The sequence below is a fragment of the Leptodactylus fuscus genome, chromosome 8, assembly GCF_031893055.1.
Source record: "Leptodactylus fuscus isolate aLepFus1 chromosome 8, aLepFus1.hap2, whole genome shotgun sequence".
Classification (NCBI taxonomy): Eukaryota; Metazoa; Chordata; class Amphibia; order Anura; family Leptodactylidae; genus Leptodactylus; species Leptodactylus fuscus.
The window spans coordinates 22,836,273-22,851,759 of NC_134272.1; the positions used below are offsets into that span (position 1 = coordinate 22,836,273).

Here is a 15,487-nt window from a genome sequence, read left to right on the forward strand (position 1 = left end):
ACTTTTACTACTCAACAGCAATATACAACTTATAGAACTACACTAGAGAAAAGCTCTGTTTCCTATCCAGAGTTTGAAACCACCAGTGCGGGGATCAGCAAGACAGATATTTTTACTGCTGAACAAGAGTATATATCCTATAGTACTACGAAGGAGGAAAGTTTCAGTTCATTTCCAAAGTATAACACCACCACTGTAAAAACTGACCAAATGGATACTTCTACTACTACTACTGCTACTACTGAACAACAGTATACAACCAATAGTACTACAACTGAGGAAAGTTCCGGTTCTTATCCAGAGTATGACACCACCACTGTAGGGGTCGAGGAGATGGAAGCTTCTACTACTCATCAAAAGTATACAACCTATAGTACTACAGTAGAGGAAAGTTCCGGTTCCTACCCATTGTATGACTCCCCCACTGTAGGGATCGATTAGCTGGATACTTCTACTATAACACCCATAGTACCACATTAAAGGGAAGTTCCAGCTCTTTTCCAGTTTAGGTCATCACCACTTTAGTGATTGTCTTGACGAATACGTTCACCACTCAATAACAGTATACACTCTGTAGTACTACAATAGAAGAAGGTTCAGTTTCTTACCCAGAGTATGACAACACCACTTGTAGGGATCGACCAGATGTATACTTCTACTACTCAAAAACAGTTTACAACCTATAATAGTTCAATGGCAGAAAGTTTAGGTTCCTTTCTGGAGTATGACTCTAAGCCGTAAGAGGTAGGACACCTTCAGGATTCATCCTGGGACTGAAACTGCTCTGTAATTTTTGTACTTTTTTGCTAATACTGTGTATTATTATGTTATATATGTATATATATAAGATTATTATGAGTGACTTTATAATTTATCCTATAATGTATTTATTAAACCATGGTGCAGTTTATTCTCAGTATAGAATCCTGGCCTGCACTTCATTGCATTGTCCATTCGTGTTCATTGGGTTGAGCTTTTGAATGAAGATGTCCATGTTATTAAACCAGCTCAGTCCATCTAGTGCTCATAGAAGTCCCTCCTCCATAATCTGCCAGGCATGGTCACTTTTACTTCTACTGTTTGACGTTCTTCACAACTTTAAAAAATAAATTTTGACTTCAGGCATGAACTGAGCAAAATGAAGTGCAGTCTTAACTTCAGGTAAAAAAATGTCAAACAAAACCCTGCTCGTCTGAGCACTAACTAAACAATGAAAGTACTAACTGTACGGGTGGCTTACTACCAACCACACGAGTAAACAAAAATAGCGCAATACAGTCTCACATGACTCTCAGTATTTCAGGACAGACCCAGGCACTTCTTCTTGCTCCAAGTCAAGTATAAAATTTCATTGTCTCACACTTAGTATTAGTAAATCTAGTGTGTGTGTATACTTTATATATACAATGTGGGACAGATGAACTAAACATGTCTAAAGTCAGACAGTACAAAATTTAAACTGCACCAGAGTTACCACAGTGTCTGATGCTACATGATAACTCTGATGTGTCTTACTCTGTCTACTCCGCATAATAGTTGACTTAGTTTTCCATAAACAAACACTGCCTTTTTTGAAAGCCACACCTCTTTTCCAATACGCTGCAACCCATTGTCGAGCAAAAATTCACTGATTTCAAACAAATGTGTGTGTTTTAGAAAGTTCACAGAGGGACAAATCACACTATCTGCCCCAAAAAATAAACACATAAAATTTCACTTTTATTGATATCCTTTAAAACCAATCCAAAAAGTAAAACAAAATGATTGTATTCCACCTGTTCAGTCCATACAAAAGTGAAGAAATAACTAGGGAGGGGCAATTGTATATACACCTATATATGCCGTATAGGATATTGAAACCCTCACTCCCTAATAAACCACAGTGGCTTTTTTCCAAACAGCAACTTGTGAACAGGACCCAAAGCGTGAACTGCCAGCAAATCACTCCCCCCCTCTGAGGTTACTGGCCTGCGCAGCGTTTCTTCTATTAAAAAGAGTCATCAAGGGTCTTTTTCTCACTTCACAAAATAAACAGCTTAACACTGTAACACATGATAGCGGTGTGGTGTGCTGACCGCTGGCAGGACCGCCGCTCAAAGATTCAGCGGTCATTGTCGAGCAAGATGCAGAAAAGACATGCAGAACGTTTTATTATATAAGTATGGTACATGTATGAAGAAAGTACACCAGTTTTTTGTATACCCAATAGTATAGCTGTCCCATGTATAGCTTGCACATATGTGTGTATGTATATATATATATGGGGTGTAACAAATAACCATGAGGTCAGATTGCAAAGTTTGTATAACTAACAGTTCAGCAGTGAGCCCCACCCTGATAGCTGAGCTAACAATATCCCTAGAGGAGCTGATAGCAAGGAAACTAGAAATTAACTATTATTATGCTGAAACTGTGGGTACAAAATATGTGAATCTGTTCTCCAGGATGTAATTAGGAGAACAGTGCCTCTGTTTACTGCCCTCTAGGGGCAGCCCCCCTAACATCATGCATGACTCGTTTAGTGAGCCAAATAACATAATGCAGGGATTATTGCCCAACTGGTATTTCTATTTCATAGGAACAAATTCCCAACTATGGACAGCGCTGTTTCGATCTGTTGGATCTCCTCAGCATAGTGTAGGGATACTAGACTCTGCCTAACTAATATATTATATTATTAGGCTCACTAAACGAGTCATGCATGATGTTAAGGGGGCTGCCTCTAGAGGGCAGCAAACAGAGGCACAGTTCTCCTAATTACATCCTGGAGAACAGATTTGCATATTTTTTACCCATAATCCCTAGCAGAGCAGAAATGACTTGTAAGTCTCCGTACACCTGTGTAGGTGCACACTCTCCCTAATGAGTATGATTATCCCCTATGCTGAAACTAAGAAGAACAGAAGAATACCTGAGAGCACCGGACAAGCTGGGCAACAGCGCCCCCACCTGTTATGACCAATAGTTATGGAATTTAGTAAGGCATGAGTGCAAACTTCAAAATAATGAGCCATGGGGCACTATTATCCCTCTCGGGAACAAAAGGGCTTTCTTCTGGATGGTACCATATATAATAAGTCAAGATGGCGCTGCATTGAGTGGCAGCCTCGATACAGAGCTCCAAGCTGAGAGCAACCTTTATCTTTCCTTTTCACTCTTTTTGTCTGTATCTTCAAGAATCCTCTAACCAAGCAATCTAGCACTATGAATTAGCAACTATAAATCAAATGGAAGACCCTGTGGAGTATTTTTTTTTCCTTTTGTTTCTATTGTTAAAGCATGGACAAGACTCAAGACCTGATTCAGATGGAATTTCCTGTGTGCACATGTGCCTGTTACCCTCCCCCAGGAGCTAAGGACAGCATGGTCACCATGCGGCATGGAGGAGAAACCTGCATGGAAGTGTGGACTTCTTCTTTCAAGGAGATGATTTTCGGCGTATGTTGCTGATGTGTGAAGATGCTACAGCAGACAGTTATTTCTTTCTTTTACTGTGGACACGTGGACTCTGTTACAGCCTGGGAACCATCACCCACCTACCCCATGAGTTTATGGAAGCTTGGCAAGAGAGCAACACCCTGTCTACCTGGAAGGCTTCAGACTTCTTTGGGCAGTAGAACACAGTGGTAAGAAGAAAGGAGGAGGAGGGCTTGTGATGAAGGATATTTGGGGCATTTTTTGTGGTTAATGGACAATAGCGCTGATACAAGATACCGAACTATCAGCTGTGAGCAGGAGATCTCACCACCTACCAAAGGAACTGCCACATGTTATCATGATAGCTGCTTATGTCCCCCACCTCTGCAAAAATGTTTCTGCCTGTTATATCTACATCCTGTGACCCCCCTCCTCGTGTCCTCCAACCACGGTCGGGCCGTATTATCAACATCACTTCACACAGAGAACTAAATGATCCTGCAGTGTGTCTGTGTTTCTTTCTTTTTAGTTGCTATGATTCCTAGTATTTCTCTATCTGCCATGTGCTTGTATGTGTTTCTCTCTTGTTATATACTACTGTACCATCCATGAAACTGTATCACTGAAATTTCCCCATTGTGGGACTATTAAAGGATTATCTTATCTCTTATCTTATCTTAAAGAATCTTTCAGAATTTTCTTCTTAACATCCAGGATATGGTTCATTTCATAGTCTGAACAGGAATTGTCAGCAGGAGATGGAGATATCTGGACCTTGGAGGAAAACTTCTTGCAAACCAGAAGGTTCAAGAGAGAAGTATGCAGAGTCAACAATCCTGAAAGTAGGTGGCAAGTTAAAAGGGTTTCCAGGCTAAAGATATTGAAGGCTTACACATAGGATAGGTCATCATTATTAGACTGGTAGACTGGTGGTGGTCCGACAACTGACACCCCTACTGATCAGCCGTTCACAGCAGCAGGTTCAGTAACATGCAAATGTATACAGAGAATGGAGAAGGAAGTGGACAGCCCTGTTCTCTGTGTAGTGGTAAGGCCAGGTTACTGCAGTGACTACAAAGCTTTCACCTCCCTTCTCTGTGAACAGCTGATCAGTGTGGGTGTCAGGTGTTGGCCTACTGCCTGTCTGTTATTAATGATATAAGTGTGGATGTATCCATTCATGTTTATGTATCTCAGTCTATATGGGTGATGTGTGTATGAGTGGCGAGCACACGTGTGTATATAGCCATATATACAGTAAATGATGAGTACTATTGTGTAAGTCAGGGGACAGATTACACACTGTAGTAGATAAGTGGTGCTGTCTCCGGAGACCAGAGATATACTGGATTACTGAATAACGCAGTCTAATCTACAATATACATCATAACCATCTCATCATTTTATTATCACACCAAATAAAAAAAAATCTAATTTAAGGAAATGTAAAAATTCTTCTGTTTTCTGACGAGTTGTTGCAGAAGGCCGTGACTCTATGTTGTACCATTTATTGCTTTCTCATCCAGATAAAACCGCCTCCCAGTATGATGGCTACCACTGACACAATAAATATCTACAAGAAAAAAAATGTATAGACTGATATAGGAAACCTGTCACATCATCTACATCCTAAGTGCAATAGTTATTAGAGATGAGCGAACAGTAAAATGTTCGATATTCGTTTCGAGTAGCCGCTCAATATTCGACTACTCAAATCGAATATCGAACACTATTACAGTCTATGTGGGAAGAATGCTCGTTTCAGGGGTAGGCAACATTCGATCAAATTATACTTACCAAGTCCATGAGTGAGGGTCAGGCTGGATCCTCTGAGAAGTCTTCTCCTTGCAGCGTCCCCGCGGCATCTTCCGGCTCTGAATTCACTCTGCCAGGCATCATGCCTGGGCAGAGCCGACTTCACATGACCGCACTACAAGAAAATGGCCGCTTACAGTCAAAGCGGCCATTTTCTTGTAGTGCGGGCATGCGCAGTCGGCCCAAGCCCAGGCCCGATGCTTGGCAGAGTGAATTCAGAACCGGAAGACGCCGCGGGGAAGCTGCACGGAGAAGACTTCTAAAGGTAGGAGAAGAACCAGCGTTGATTGGCCGACTGTATAGCATTCGGCCAATCAATGCTGGTTCTGCATCGAACTTTTCCGTTCGAATAGCGAGTGGTACTCGATTGAGTACGAGTATTTCAAATAACGTAGTATTCGATCGAATACCTACTCGATCGAGAACTACTCGCTCATCTCTATTAGTTATATTAGATAGTGACATATAGTGCCTAGATAAATAACACCATCTAGTGTCCAGATAGTACCATATAGTGTCTGGGTTATATATCGTCAGTGGTACATTTGCTGGTTTCATCTCTCTGGCCAGGGATAGACAGTCATGTAGGGACCACTGTACAGTCCATGGGCCAGGAGAGGACTTGGTGCTACTACGTCTTCCACACCACCCTGAATGATTTACTTGTAGACAGTGATAATTGTTCTTACCTGACGCCAACTTTTCCACCAAGCTGAAAAGACAAGTAAATGATAGTGAGAATCGAATATTACCACATGTCATAAGCTCTTCACGTTTTTCAGAAATCCCTCTTATTATTAGAAAGGAAATCTCTAAAAAGATTTACAAAATATCAGTGAAAAATGCCGTTCAGTATGTACTGACACCAGCGCCGCACCTCCCATGAGGTGACCTGAAGCGACCGCATCAGGCGGCGCTATGCCAGGGCCCCAGGGAGGGCGGCATTTTGGTTACCTAAGCTAGTCCAGGACAAGCTATCCTGGACTGGCTTAGCACCGAGCGGTGGTTTGGGGAGGTCACTGGAGCAGCACTGCTCCAGCAGCCTCCCCTCACGCTCAGGCAGAGAGCAGGTCCTCTCCGTGCCTGCTATCTGCCTGCGAATGCCGCTAAGCCCCGCCCCCTTCGTCCGCCCCTCATAACCTCATATAATGTCCTGTGGTCCATCCTCACCTTGTCCCTCAATCATCTTCTCCATCTTTTTGAGTTTGGCCAAAGTCCCTGGAGCCGGACAGTTTTGGACTAGAGCGTGTTTCTCTGACAAGGTGAAGCAGAAGACCTCCCTGACTAGTCGTTGTAGACTGGGCTGGTTCTTTAGGATTCTGGTCCTGTGTCCATTTCCATTGTTTCCATCGTCATCCAGATCATCAATCACCACAATGACATTTTCTTTCCCTTGAAAACATTTCATCACAACCAGTTGATACAGATGTGAGTAGAGGACCGTGAAGGTCAATGTAGACTGGAGACATCCTCAACACAATATATTCAGTGCCCAATAGACAGCCATAAAATGATGCCCCTATAAACATACCCATAGTATAACCTTATACAATATAGAGGGTGCAGACCATAAGATATTTCTATGACACTGATGAGTTTCAACCGCTGGAACTCAAGAACCAAATCTGCAGCATGTCATGTTTCCATTGGTGTGTAGTAGACACCATGAGATTGGATGACTCAAGTGTTTTCTGCTACCACACAAGAGCTCTGTATGAAGAACCCTCAAAACATTGACTATCAGTAGAGAGTGTGATATATTTATTGTACTTACCCTTCACCGATGATAAATACCCCAACTCGTCATCATACAGGGAGTCGGTGACATCTGTAATGTTGACTCTTCCTCTCCTCTTGGTGTGATACAAGATGGCGAATGTACATTTCCTGGTTCCTTTTTTGAATCTCTCCATTCCATTGTTAGTCACATAGACGGATTGGATGCTCAGCACATAGCGGATAGTGGAGAGGTAACTGGTTAACCATTGGTATGAGCTTTCATCATCTCGAGAGAAAATCCTGACACTTACTCTACTCCACGGAAACATCACGACTGTTGGAAGAGAAGATAGTCTGAGATGGAAGTGGTTGTCCCCACCAGGAAACCAAGCTGTAAGATACATAAGAAGGTCTACTCCAGTCTATGAGCAAAGTGCTGTATGTGTTCATTACTCGCCATCGCTGTCATGTATGCCTCAACAGGTCGCAAGAGAATCATCAAGTTGACAAATCCGAAAACACCTATAACTAGGACAGATATAACATGGTGGGCCGACCAGCAGAGCATTAGGTCAGGATTTCTGATTTACAGGTCCTCAGTTCATAAGAGACTTCAGGAATAGAGATGAGCGAGTAGTATTCGATTGAGTAGGTATTCGATCGAATACTACGGTATTCGAAATACTCGTACTCGATCGAGTACCACTCGCTATTCGAATGTAAAAGTTCGATGCAGAACCAGCATTGATTGGCTGAATGCTATACAGTTGGCCAATCAACGCTGGTTCTTCTCCTACCTTTAGAAGTCTTCTCCGTGCAGCTTCCCCGCAGCGTCTTCCGGCTCTTCATTCACTCTGCCAGGCATCGGGCCTAGGCAGAGCCGACTACGCATGTCTGCTTGTAGTGCGGGCATGCGCAGTCGGCTCTGCCCAGGCCCGGATGCCTGGCAGAGTGAATTCAGAGCCGGAAGACGCCGCGGGGACGCTGCACGGAGAAGACTTCTCAGAGGATCCAGCCCAACCCTCACTCGTGGACTTGGTAAGTATAATTTGATCGAATGTTGCCTACCCCTGAAACGAGCATTTTCCCCCCATAGACTATAAATAGGGTTCGATATTTGATTCCAGTAGTCGGATATTGAGGGGCTACTCGAAATGAATATCGAACCTTGAACATTTTACTGTTCGCTCATCTCTATTCAGGAACCATTACCTGTCCCATTACAATCACACAGAAATCCAGCGGCTACTGAGGGTTAGAGAACATATGACCACAGCTAATACAGGGTGACACAATGTAGGGACGGGTGGTTACTAATACTGGGATAGCGATGTATATATATATATATATATATATATATATATATATATATATATGTATATACTGTATATATATATATATATATATATATATATTTCACCACTGATAATGTACTGTGAGCATTCTAGTTAGTGGGGGATCTTGTAGGAAGCGTTTGCGGGTGTCACCTTTGTATATTGGATCCTGCGGATATACATGATCACACTCTACATATAATATGGGGAGCTTATCCAACCTCATAGAAACTTCCTTTAACCCGAATATTAAAAGTTATGTTTTTGGGGCGACTATTGCTTTTTCATATGTGTCTCCCAGGTCTCAGATGCTGCAGATGACATGTCTATATGTTTTATAACCCTGTTGATACACGGTACGCAGATAGCTCAGATAGAACACCAGCCCTGGCGGCCATCTTGTGGCCCTATGATAGTAACTGTATATTACCTTATCTGCTGTATACACCGGCTCATAGAGGGACGTGACGTGCCTGTGGCAATGCTGCGGCTCGAGGCCTGGATCCTGTGTGTGTAGTGAAGGGCGGACTGTGCTGTGCAGGAGGAGCAGAGTTTAGTGAAACCTCCCTTTCAGAATCAAAAGTGAAACTTTCAGAGAACAGGCCGATGCTAATCTTTGTTACCTAATATAATATCCTATATTAACCCCGCACATCCCAGCACGGCCCTGGATCCTGTAACACAGTAACAAGCACAGATCTGTCCTTATCTTTATTATACAGTATGCACAGGGCAGGGCTCCTTGGTGGGGCTGAGCTCGCATGTGGTCATAGACTGTAACCCTTTCAGGCCTAGTCACTTCCTTTCCACCGCCGTATAAAGTAAATGTAACAAAGAGACAACGTCTTCAGGGTCAGACTCAGGGTGAAGCTCAAAGTCATTTTAATATTGATATAGATTTTATACATGAAAAACATCAAGGAAGAAAAGGATATACAAAGATGTTGGAAATATAATACAACAGCCACAAGATGGCTAGAATGCAGTCAATATGTACAGGCACAGCATGGCCGCCATAGTGTCCAGGGCATCACCACAGCAAGACCTTGCAGTTATATCTGTACATGGTCAATATGGCCGCCATAGTGTCCAGGGCATCACCATAGTAACACATTGCAGTTATACCAGTATACAACCAAAATGTACAAGCACAGCACGGCCGCTATCATTCCCAGCAGCCAGATCCTGGAGGCGCTCATCTGTAAAAGCAAGAAACCAGTGTCAGCGCCTGCTATGATAGAGAGTTCATCAGTCTGAAACATTGAACTTATATAATAACAACCCTGACCGTTGGCTTATTATAAATGCATCCACCACCACCTCCAGATTTTTTCATCCTTTAATAGGTGACCTCTCCACTGATTTAAGGACAGTTGGAATTTTTTCTCTAGCCCACACCATTCCTGAGTAATCAGTGCAGATAGTTTTCATGCCTCATTTGATAACTGGGCTCCCTAATATCAAGTGGGTGGAGACTCAGTTCTCCAATCAGAGGCAGGCAGAATCACACCCCTCACCTGCCCCTGCCTGACACCACCCACTTGACATTAGGGAGTCTAGATATCATACACCAAAACTAATTGCACTATTTGATCAGAATGGTACAAACTAGAGAAAAAAATCCAACTGTGCTGGAATTAGTGGAGCGGAGTTCATCAAAGGATATAAAGAACTGGTGGAGGTGGTGACAGATCCTTCTAAAAGACTGAGCCCCCTAGATGTACCTACTATCAGGGCTGTTTTAACACATTGATGGACCCTGTGAAAAGGTTTCATAACTGGGCTGCCCCATCACCACCACTTAGAAATACCTGACCTGTAGACATTAGAATGCTCCCTCAATGGCCCCCACATAGTATAACGCCTCTTAGTGGCCATCACACAGTACAATGCCTCCCTAGTGGCCCCATACAATATAATGCCCCTTGTAATGTCCACTTTCAGGTTGCCCGCACAGATTCATTACCTGTACCCCCCAGGTTGCTCCCACAGTATCATGCCCCACCATGTTGCCCCTACACTGTCATGCTTCCCTTAGGTTGCCTCACAGTATTATGTCCCCATACCTCAAGGTTTCTCTCAGAGTATCATGTCCCCCTCCCTCAGCTTGTTCCCACAATGTCGTGTTCCCCCCCAGGTTGTCCCCACAGTGTCAGGTTCCCCCACCCTCAGGTTTCCCTCATTTTTTCATGCCCCCCAGGTTGCCCCCAAATTCATGTCCCCCTCAAGTTTTCCCCACAGTGTCATCTTTCATCTTTCTCTCCTTAAGGAGTGATATTATCCCCAGAACCTGATATATTTCTGTGTGTTGCTGCCCAGTGGTTAAGTTTAGAATTGGAGTCTATCCAGGGTCCACCATGACACCAGTACCATTATTTGTATGTTTATATTGTCTGGTCCCAAATGTACCATGTGACCTAGCCCTTCAGAGGATTCTGTCCATTTTACATAGATGTGTACATGTGAACATTTATGAACAATGCTATAGATAAGTGGCCACCAAATGACCACATGTTGATGTATAGTATATTAGAATACTTGACCCTCTGAAGAGCTCATCTATAGATGGGACCGGGGCTGGGAATTTAACTGTTTAACATCTTCAATCATTTACCTCGTAAGAACTTCCACTGGAACTGGAGTAGCAACAACATCGGAGACAGGACATAGATTGCTCTGTGAGAAGGTGAGAACAATAAGGGTGAAATTATTCATGATTTATAAACTGCAAGATCAATGAGACATGGAAGGGGCTATAAAACTAAAATCAATGTATAACTAGTGCTGGATAGATATGGATGATGTATAAGTAGTGCTGGATAGAAATGGATGAAGTATAACTAGTGCTGGATAGATATGGATGATGTATAACTAGTGCTGGATAGATATGGATGAAGTATAACTACGTCTGAATAGATATGGATGATGTATAACTAGTGCTGGATAGATATGGATGATGTATAACTAGTGCTGGATAGGTATGGATGATGTATAACTAGTGCTGGATAGATATGGATGATGTATAACTAGTGCTGGATAGATATGGATGATGTATAACTAGTGCTGGATAGATATGGATGAAGTATAACTACGTCTGAATAGATATGGATGATGTATAACTAGTGCTGGATAGATATGGATGATGTATAAGTAGTGCTGGATAGAAATGGATGATGTATAACTAGTGCTGGATAGATATGGATGATGTATAACTAGTGCTGGATAGATATGGATGATGTATAACTAGTGCTGGATAGATATGGATGAAGTATAACTACGTCTGAATAGATATGGATGATGTATAACTAGTGCTGGATAGATATGGATGATGTATAAGTAGTGCTGGATAGAAATGGATGATGTATAACTAGTGCTGGATAGATATGGATGATGTATAACTAGTGCTGGATAGATATGGATGAATTATAACTACGTCTGAATAGATATGGATGATGTATAACTAGTGCTGGATAGATATGGATGATGTATAACTAGTGCTGGATAGGTATGGATGATGTATAAGTAGTGCTGGATAGATATGGATGATGTATAACTAGTGCTGATAGATATGGATGATGTATAACTAGTGCTGGATAGATATGGATGATGTATAACTAGTGCTGGATAGGTATGGATGATGCATTATTAGTGCTGGATAGATATGGATGATGTATAACTAGTGCTGATAGATATGGATGAAGTATAACTAGTGCTGATAGATATGGATGATGTATAACTAGTGCGGGATAGATATGGATGATGTATAACTAGTGCTGGTAGATATGGATGAAGTATAACTAGTGCTGGATAAATATGGATGAAGTATAACTAGTGCTGGTAGATATGGATGATGTATAACTAGTGCTGGATAGATATGGATGATGTATAACTAGTGCTGGTAGATATGGATGATGTATAACTAGTGCTGATAGATATAGATGATGCAGAACTAGTGCTGATAGATATGGATGATGTATAATCAGTGATGGATTCATACATGAATGTATATCTAAATAATGTATAAGTTACGGTGATGCAGGACATTACTGAGTACGCCCCTCAGGTCTTCTGCTCTTTTGCCACCTGTCAGGGCTATGATCCTGATGTATTGGTGTTAATAGGTATCAATGTACAGAGATGATAATGATGATATATATTACACCTCATCTGTCGTCTATTCATCTGTATGTCTTGTCTATGAGATTGTAGTTTAGAATGTATCATTGGAGACCCTTTGAGGTCATACATGATATATGGCTGCCCTCCACACTCCACAGACCTGGATGCTTACTCTACTGTACCTGTGATCATCTCCTTTATCCTAAATTTGTTATAGACATTGTTTAGGTTTATGTCGCCATCTTGTTTCGCCTGTGCATTGAAGAGGAACAAATCACGAGCCAGACGTCTGATACTGGGCTGGTTCTCCAGAATCCTGTGCTTTGCTTGATCACTGTTGTCCTCCAGATCATCGATGACCACAATCACATTGTTGACTCCTGAATATAAAGAAGGGCAAGACTTAATACCTAAACATGTATAGTATATTAGAATACTTGACCCTCTGAAGAGCTCATCTATAGATAGGACCGGGGCTGGGAATTTAACTGTTTAATTCATTCATCATTATAATAAGTAACAGTCTTTGGTTTCCCAAAAAATATGAAATCCCCACATTGGTGGAGGTCCTTTGGCCCCTTGTACGCAACACGTGTGCTAGGTCAGTGAGCTATCTGGGTTTGGCCTGTCCAGTTTTGTGGCTGTGTTTCCGACATCCCTGTGCCGCCCATGCTCCAGCCTCACCGTTCAATTTTGAAAAAAAAGAAGCTTTTCCACAACGAGGGGCCTCAGCCTAAGGTCGAATCCCATCCACACATTGCAGAAAAGTAGATGCAGCAGAAATGCTGCAGTTTCCAAAATTGCTACGATTCTGGAAATCGCAGCATGTCAATTATACCTACAGAAACGCATTTGGCTTCACCATAGGTGTCATAGAAGCAGAAAGTCTGCAGAGGAAAATTCTGCAGACTTTGTGAAAACCACTGAGAGAAAAACTGTGATACGATTCCACCATGGTTTTTCCCACATTGCTTTTTCACTGTGGTCTATGGAACCTTAGCATAAGGTAGAGGCCCCACGTTGCGGAAACACACCATTTTTGTTGCAGATTTTGCTGCGTTTTTTTGAGCCAAAGCCAGGAGTGGACTGTGCAGGAGGTAGAAGTAAAAGAACTTCTTATATATTTCCCATTCCTTTGGTAGCCATTCTTGGTTTTGGTTTAAAAAACCGCCGCAAAATCTGCAACAAAAAAGCTGCGTTTCTGCAACGTGGGGCCTCAACTGTTTTTCCAACCACCTATTACTTATCCAAAGGATGGATAATAAGTATCTGATTATTGGGACCTCCTCCAATTTTGAGAATAGGGGGTCTGCTGACCCTTTTTGTCTGGAGTTGTGCATGCTGTTGCTCCATTCCAAGTATATGGGACACGTGTAGATCATCGAACACTGTACTCAGCTTTCTAGATTGGTCCCATAGAAATTGAATGAAGTGGTAGTACACTTGCAAACAGGGACCCTGGACCTCTGTTCCCAAGATTGGAAGGAGTTACAGTGGGGGGATCTCCAGACATCAGACACATACCTCCCACCCTGTGCAGCATTTCACAGATACTTTGATCTTACCAAGAACTCGGGATAACTCCCTCAGTTCACTGTCGTATAAGGAGTCCGTCACATCAGTGACATTGACTCGTCCTCTCGTCTTGGAATGGTATAAAATAGCAAATGTGATCCTGCTGATGAGTAAAGCAGAATGATTGGTGATCTCCACAGGACGGACATTGTCCTCAGAAAGGAAAGTATAAAGGAACTGGAGTAACCATCGGTAGGTATCAATGCTGCATCGGGAGAAGATTCCCACTGTTGCCATCTTTAGTGTCTTGTCTGCAGAAGATAAAAGGTCTTATTTGAAGTATTTACTTCTTTTGGATACAAAAAAGAATAGTAACAAAAGAAAGACATGAAACATGGAAGTATGGGGGTCGTATTACTGTAGAACTAGTATTCATAGGCATCAGGAGTCATTGGGTTCTTCAAGGGCTTGGTCTGCCAGGGATCAATGTCTTCTACTACCTCTTCTTGACCATCATCCACAATGATGTTTAGCTGCTCTTTATCCTTGATTTGGGTTCACCTTTAGTTTCTCAGTGATATCTATCCCAGTATGCCACTACCCTACTAGTTACATCTATGATCTCCTGTATGACTGTCCTTGATGAGCGATGGTGGGGCCATCTGGTGGCAACTATGCAGAGCCAAATCTCTTAAAAGCATCTACAGGAGTCGTACTTTATTCCGATCCCAAAGGGTGAGCCTAAAACCTTCACCTCTAGATATACAGATGTATCAGACTTACCCCAACTTGCGTCAGTGATGATGAACCTATGACTCGCGTGTCACAGGGGACGTTTTGGGTAACACGAATTGGGAGCTTATTGTGTTATTGCAATAGGCAGTTGCTGATACTCTTTACTCACCTATCCACGCTCTTGACCTGCCTGCCCTCCGCTGCCTCCTCTAGGTAGCGCTACACTGCTGAAGATCATGGGACGGCGTCCCAGCCGTCTTCAGCGTCTGCAACAGCGCACCCTGGAGGCGACAGCGGAGGATGTTCAGGTCTGGAGCGTGGACAGGTGAGTAAATAGAATCGGCCACTACTCTGTGTGGGGGTGGGGAGATTACAGGGGGTCATATACTGTGGCTGGGCTTTAAAAAAGGAGTCATATACTTTATGGGGAGGTATAAAAGGTGCCATAAACTGTATGAGGGCCATAAATAGTGGGATCATATGCTGTGTGGGGGGATAAAAAAGGGGTTGCTATACTGTTGGGAGCAGAAAATGGGGTAAAATATGGGGTCACCATGTGAGGACTAAAAAAGGGAGTTATATATCGTGTGATGGGCTAGAAAAAGGGGGTCCTATATCGTGTCATGGGCCAGGTAAAAGTGGTCATATACCAGGTGATGGCCCAGAAATACATATAATATAAATAAATATATCAAATATATAACTCTTTCTACTAGAGGTGCAAATATAACAAGATTATGGATATGACTTCTCATTGGCTTTTGCCGTCTTCTGTGATAAGATATTCTGCTGCTGAAATGGGGATTAGTCTGCTACGTCTGTATTTCATTAGT

The 15,487-nt window shown here is 42.5% G+C and overlaps 1 protein-coding gene across 2 annotated transcripts; it reads right to left on the minus strand.

Annotated features, from left to right (window-relative positions):
* Positions 1-9,266: 9,266 nt before the first annotated feature.
* On the minus strand, positions 9,267-14,317 carry LOC142216292 (uncharacterized). Of its 2 annotated transcripts, XM_075284021.1 has the most exons (5): positions 13,970-14,317; positions 12,587-12,784; positions 10,900-10,961; positions 9,398-9,484; positions 9,273-9,330 (listed from the first exon to the last, which is right to left on the minus strand). In XM_075284021.1, exons 1-5 carry the CDS (start codon positions 14,214-14,216, stop codon positions 9,316-9,318), a joined length of 609 nt encoding a protein of 202 aa, XP_075140122.1. In that variant the 5' UTR covers positions 14,217-14,317; the 3' UTR covers positions 9,273-9,315. The 2 variants fall into 2 exon arrangements, with proteins under 2 accessions (XP_075140121.1, XP_075140122.1); XM_075284020.1 differs by having other exon boundaries at positions 9,267-9,484; positions 13,970-14,316.
* Between the last annotated feature and the right edge of the window lie 1,170 nt (positions 14,318-15,487).

Excerpts from the sequence above, each read along its gene's own strand:
- LOC142216292 (XM_075284020.1), bottom strand. The coding sequence starts at position 14,216 with ATGGCAACAGTGGGAATCTTCTCCCGATGCAGCATTGATACCTACCGA. Across the intron at positions 10,962-12,586 it reads GATAAAGGAGATGATCACAG|AGCAATCTATGTCCTGTCTC; the intron begins GTACAGTAGAGT and ends ACCTTCTCACAG. Across the intron at positions 9,485-10,899 it reads CCAGTGGAAGTTCTTACGAG|ATGAGCGCCTCCAGGATCTG; the intron begins GTAAATGATTGA and ends TTGCTTTTACAG.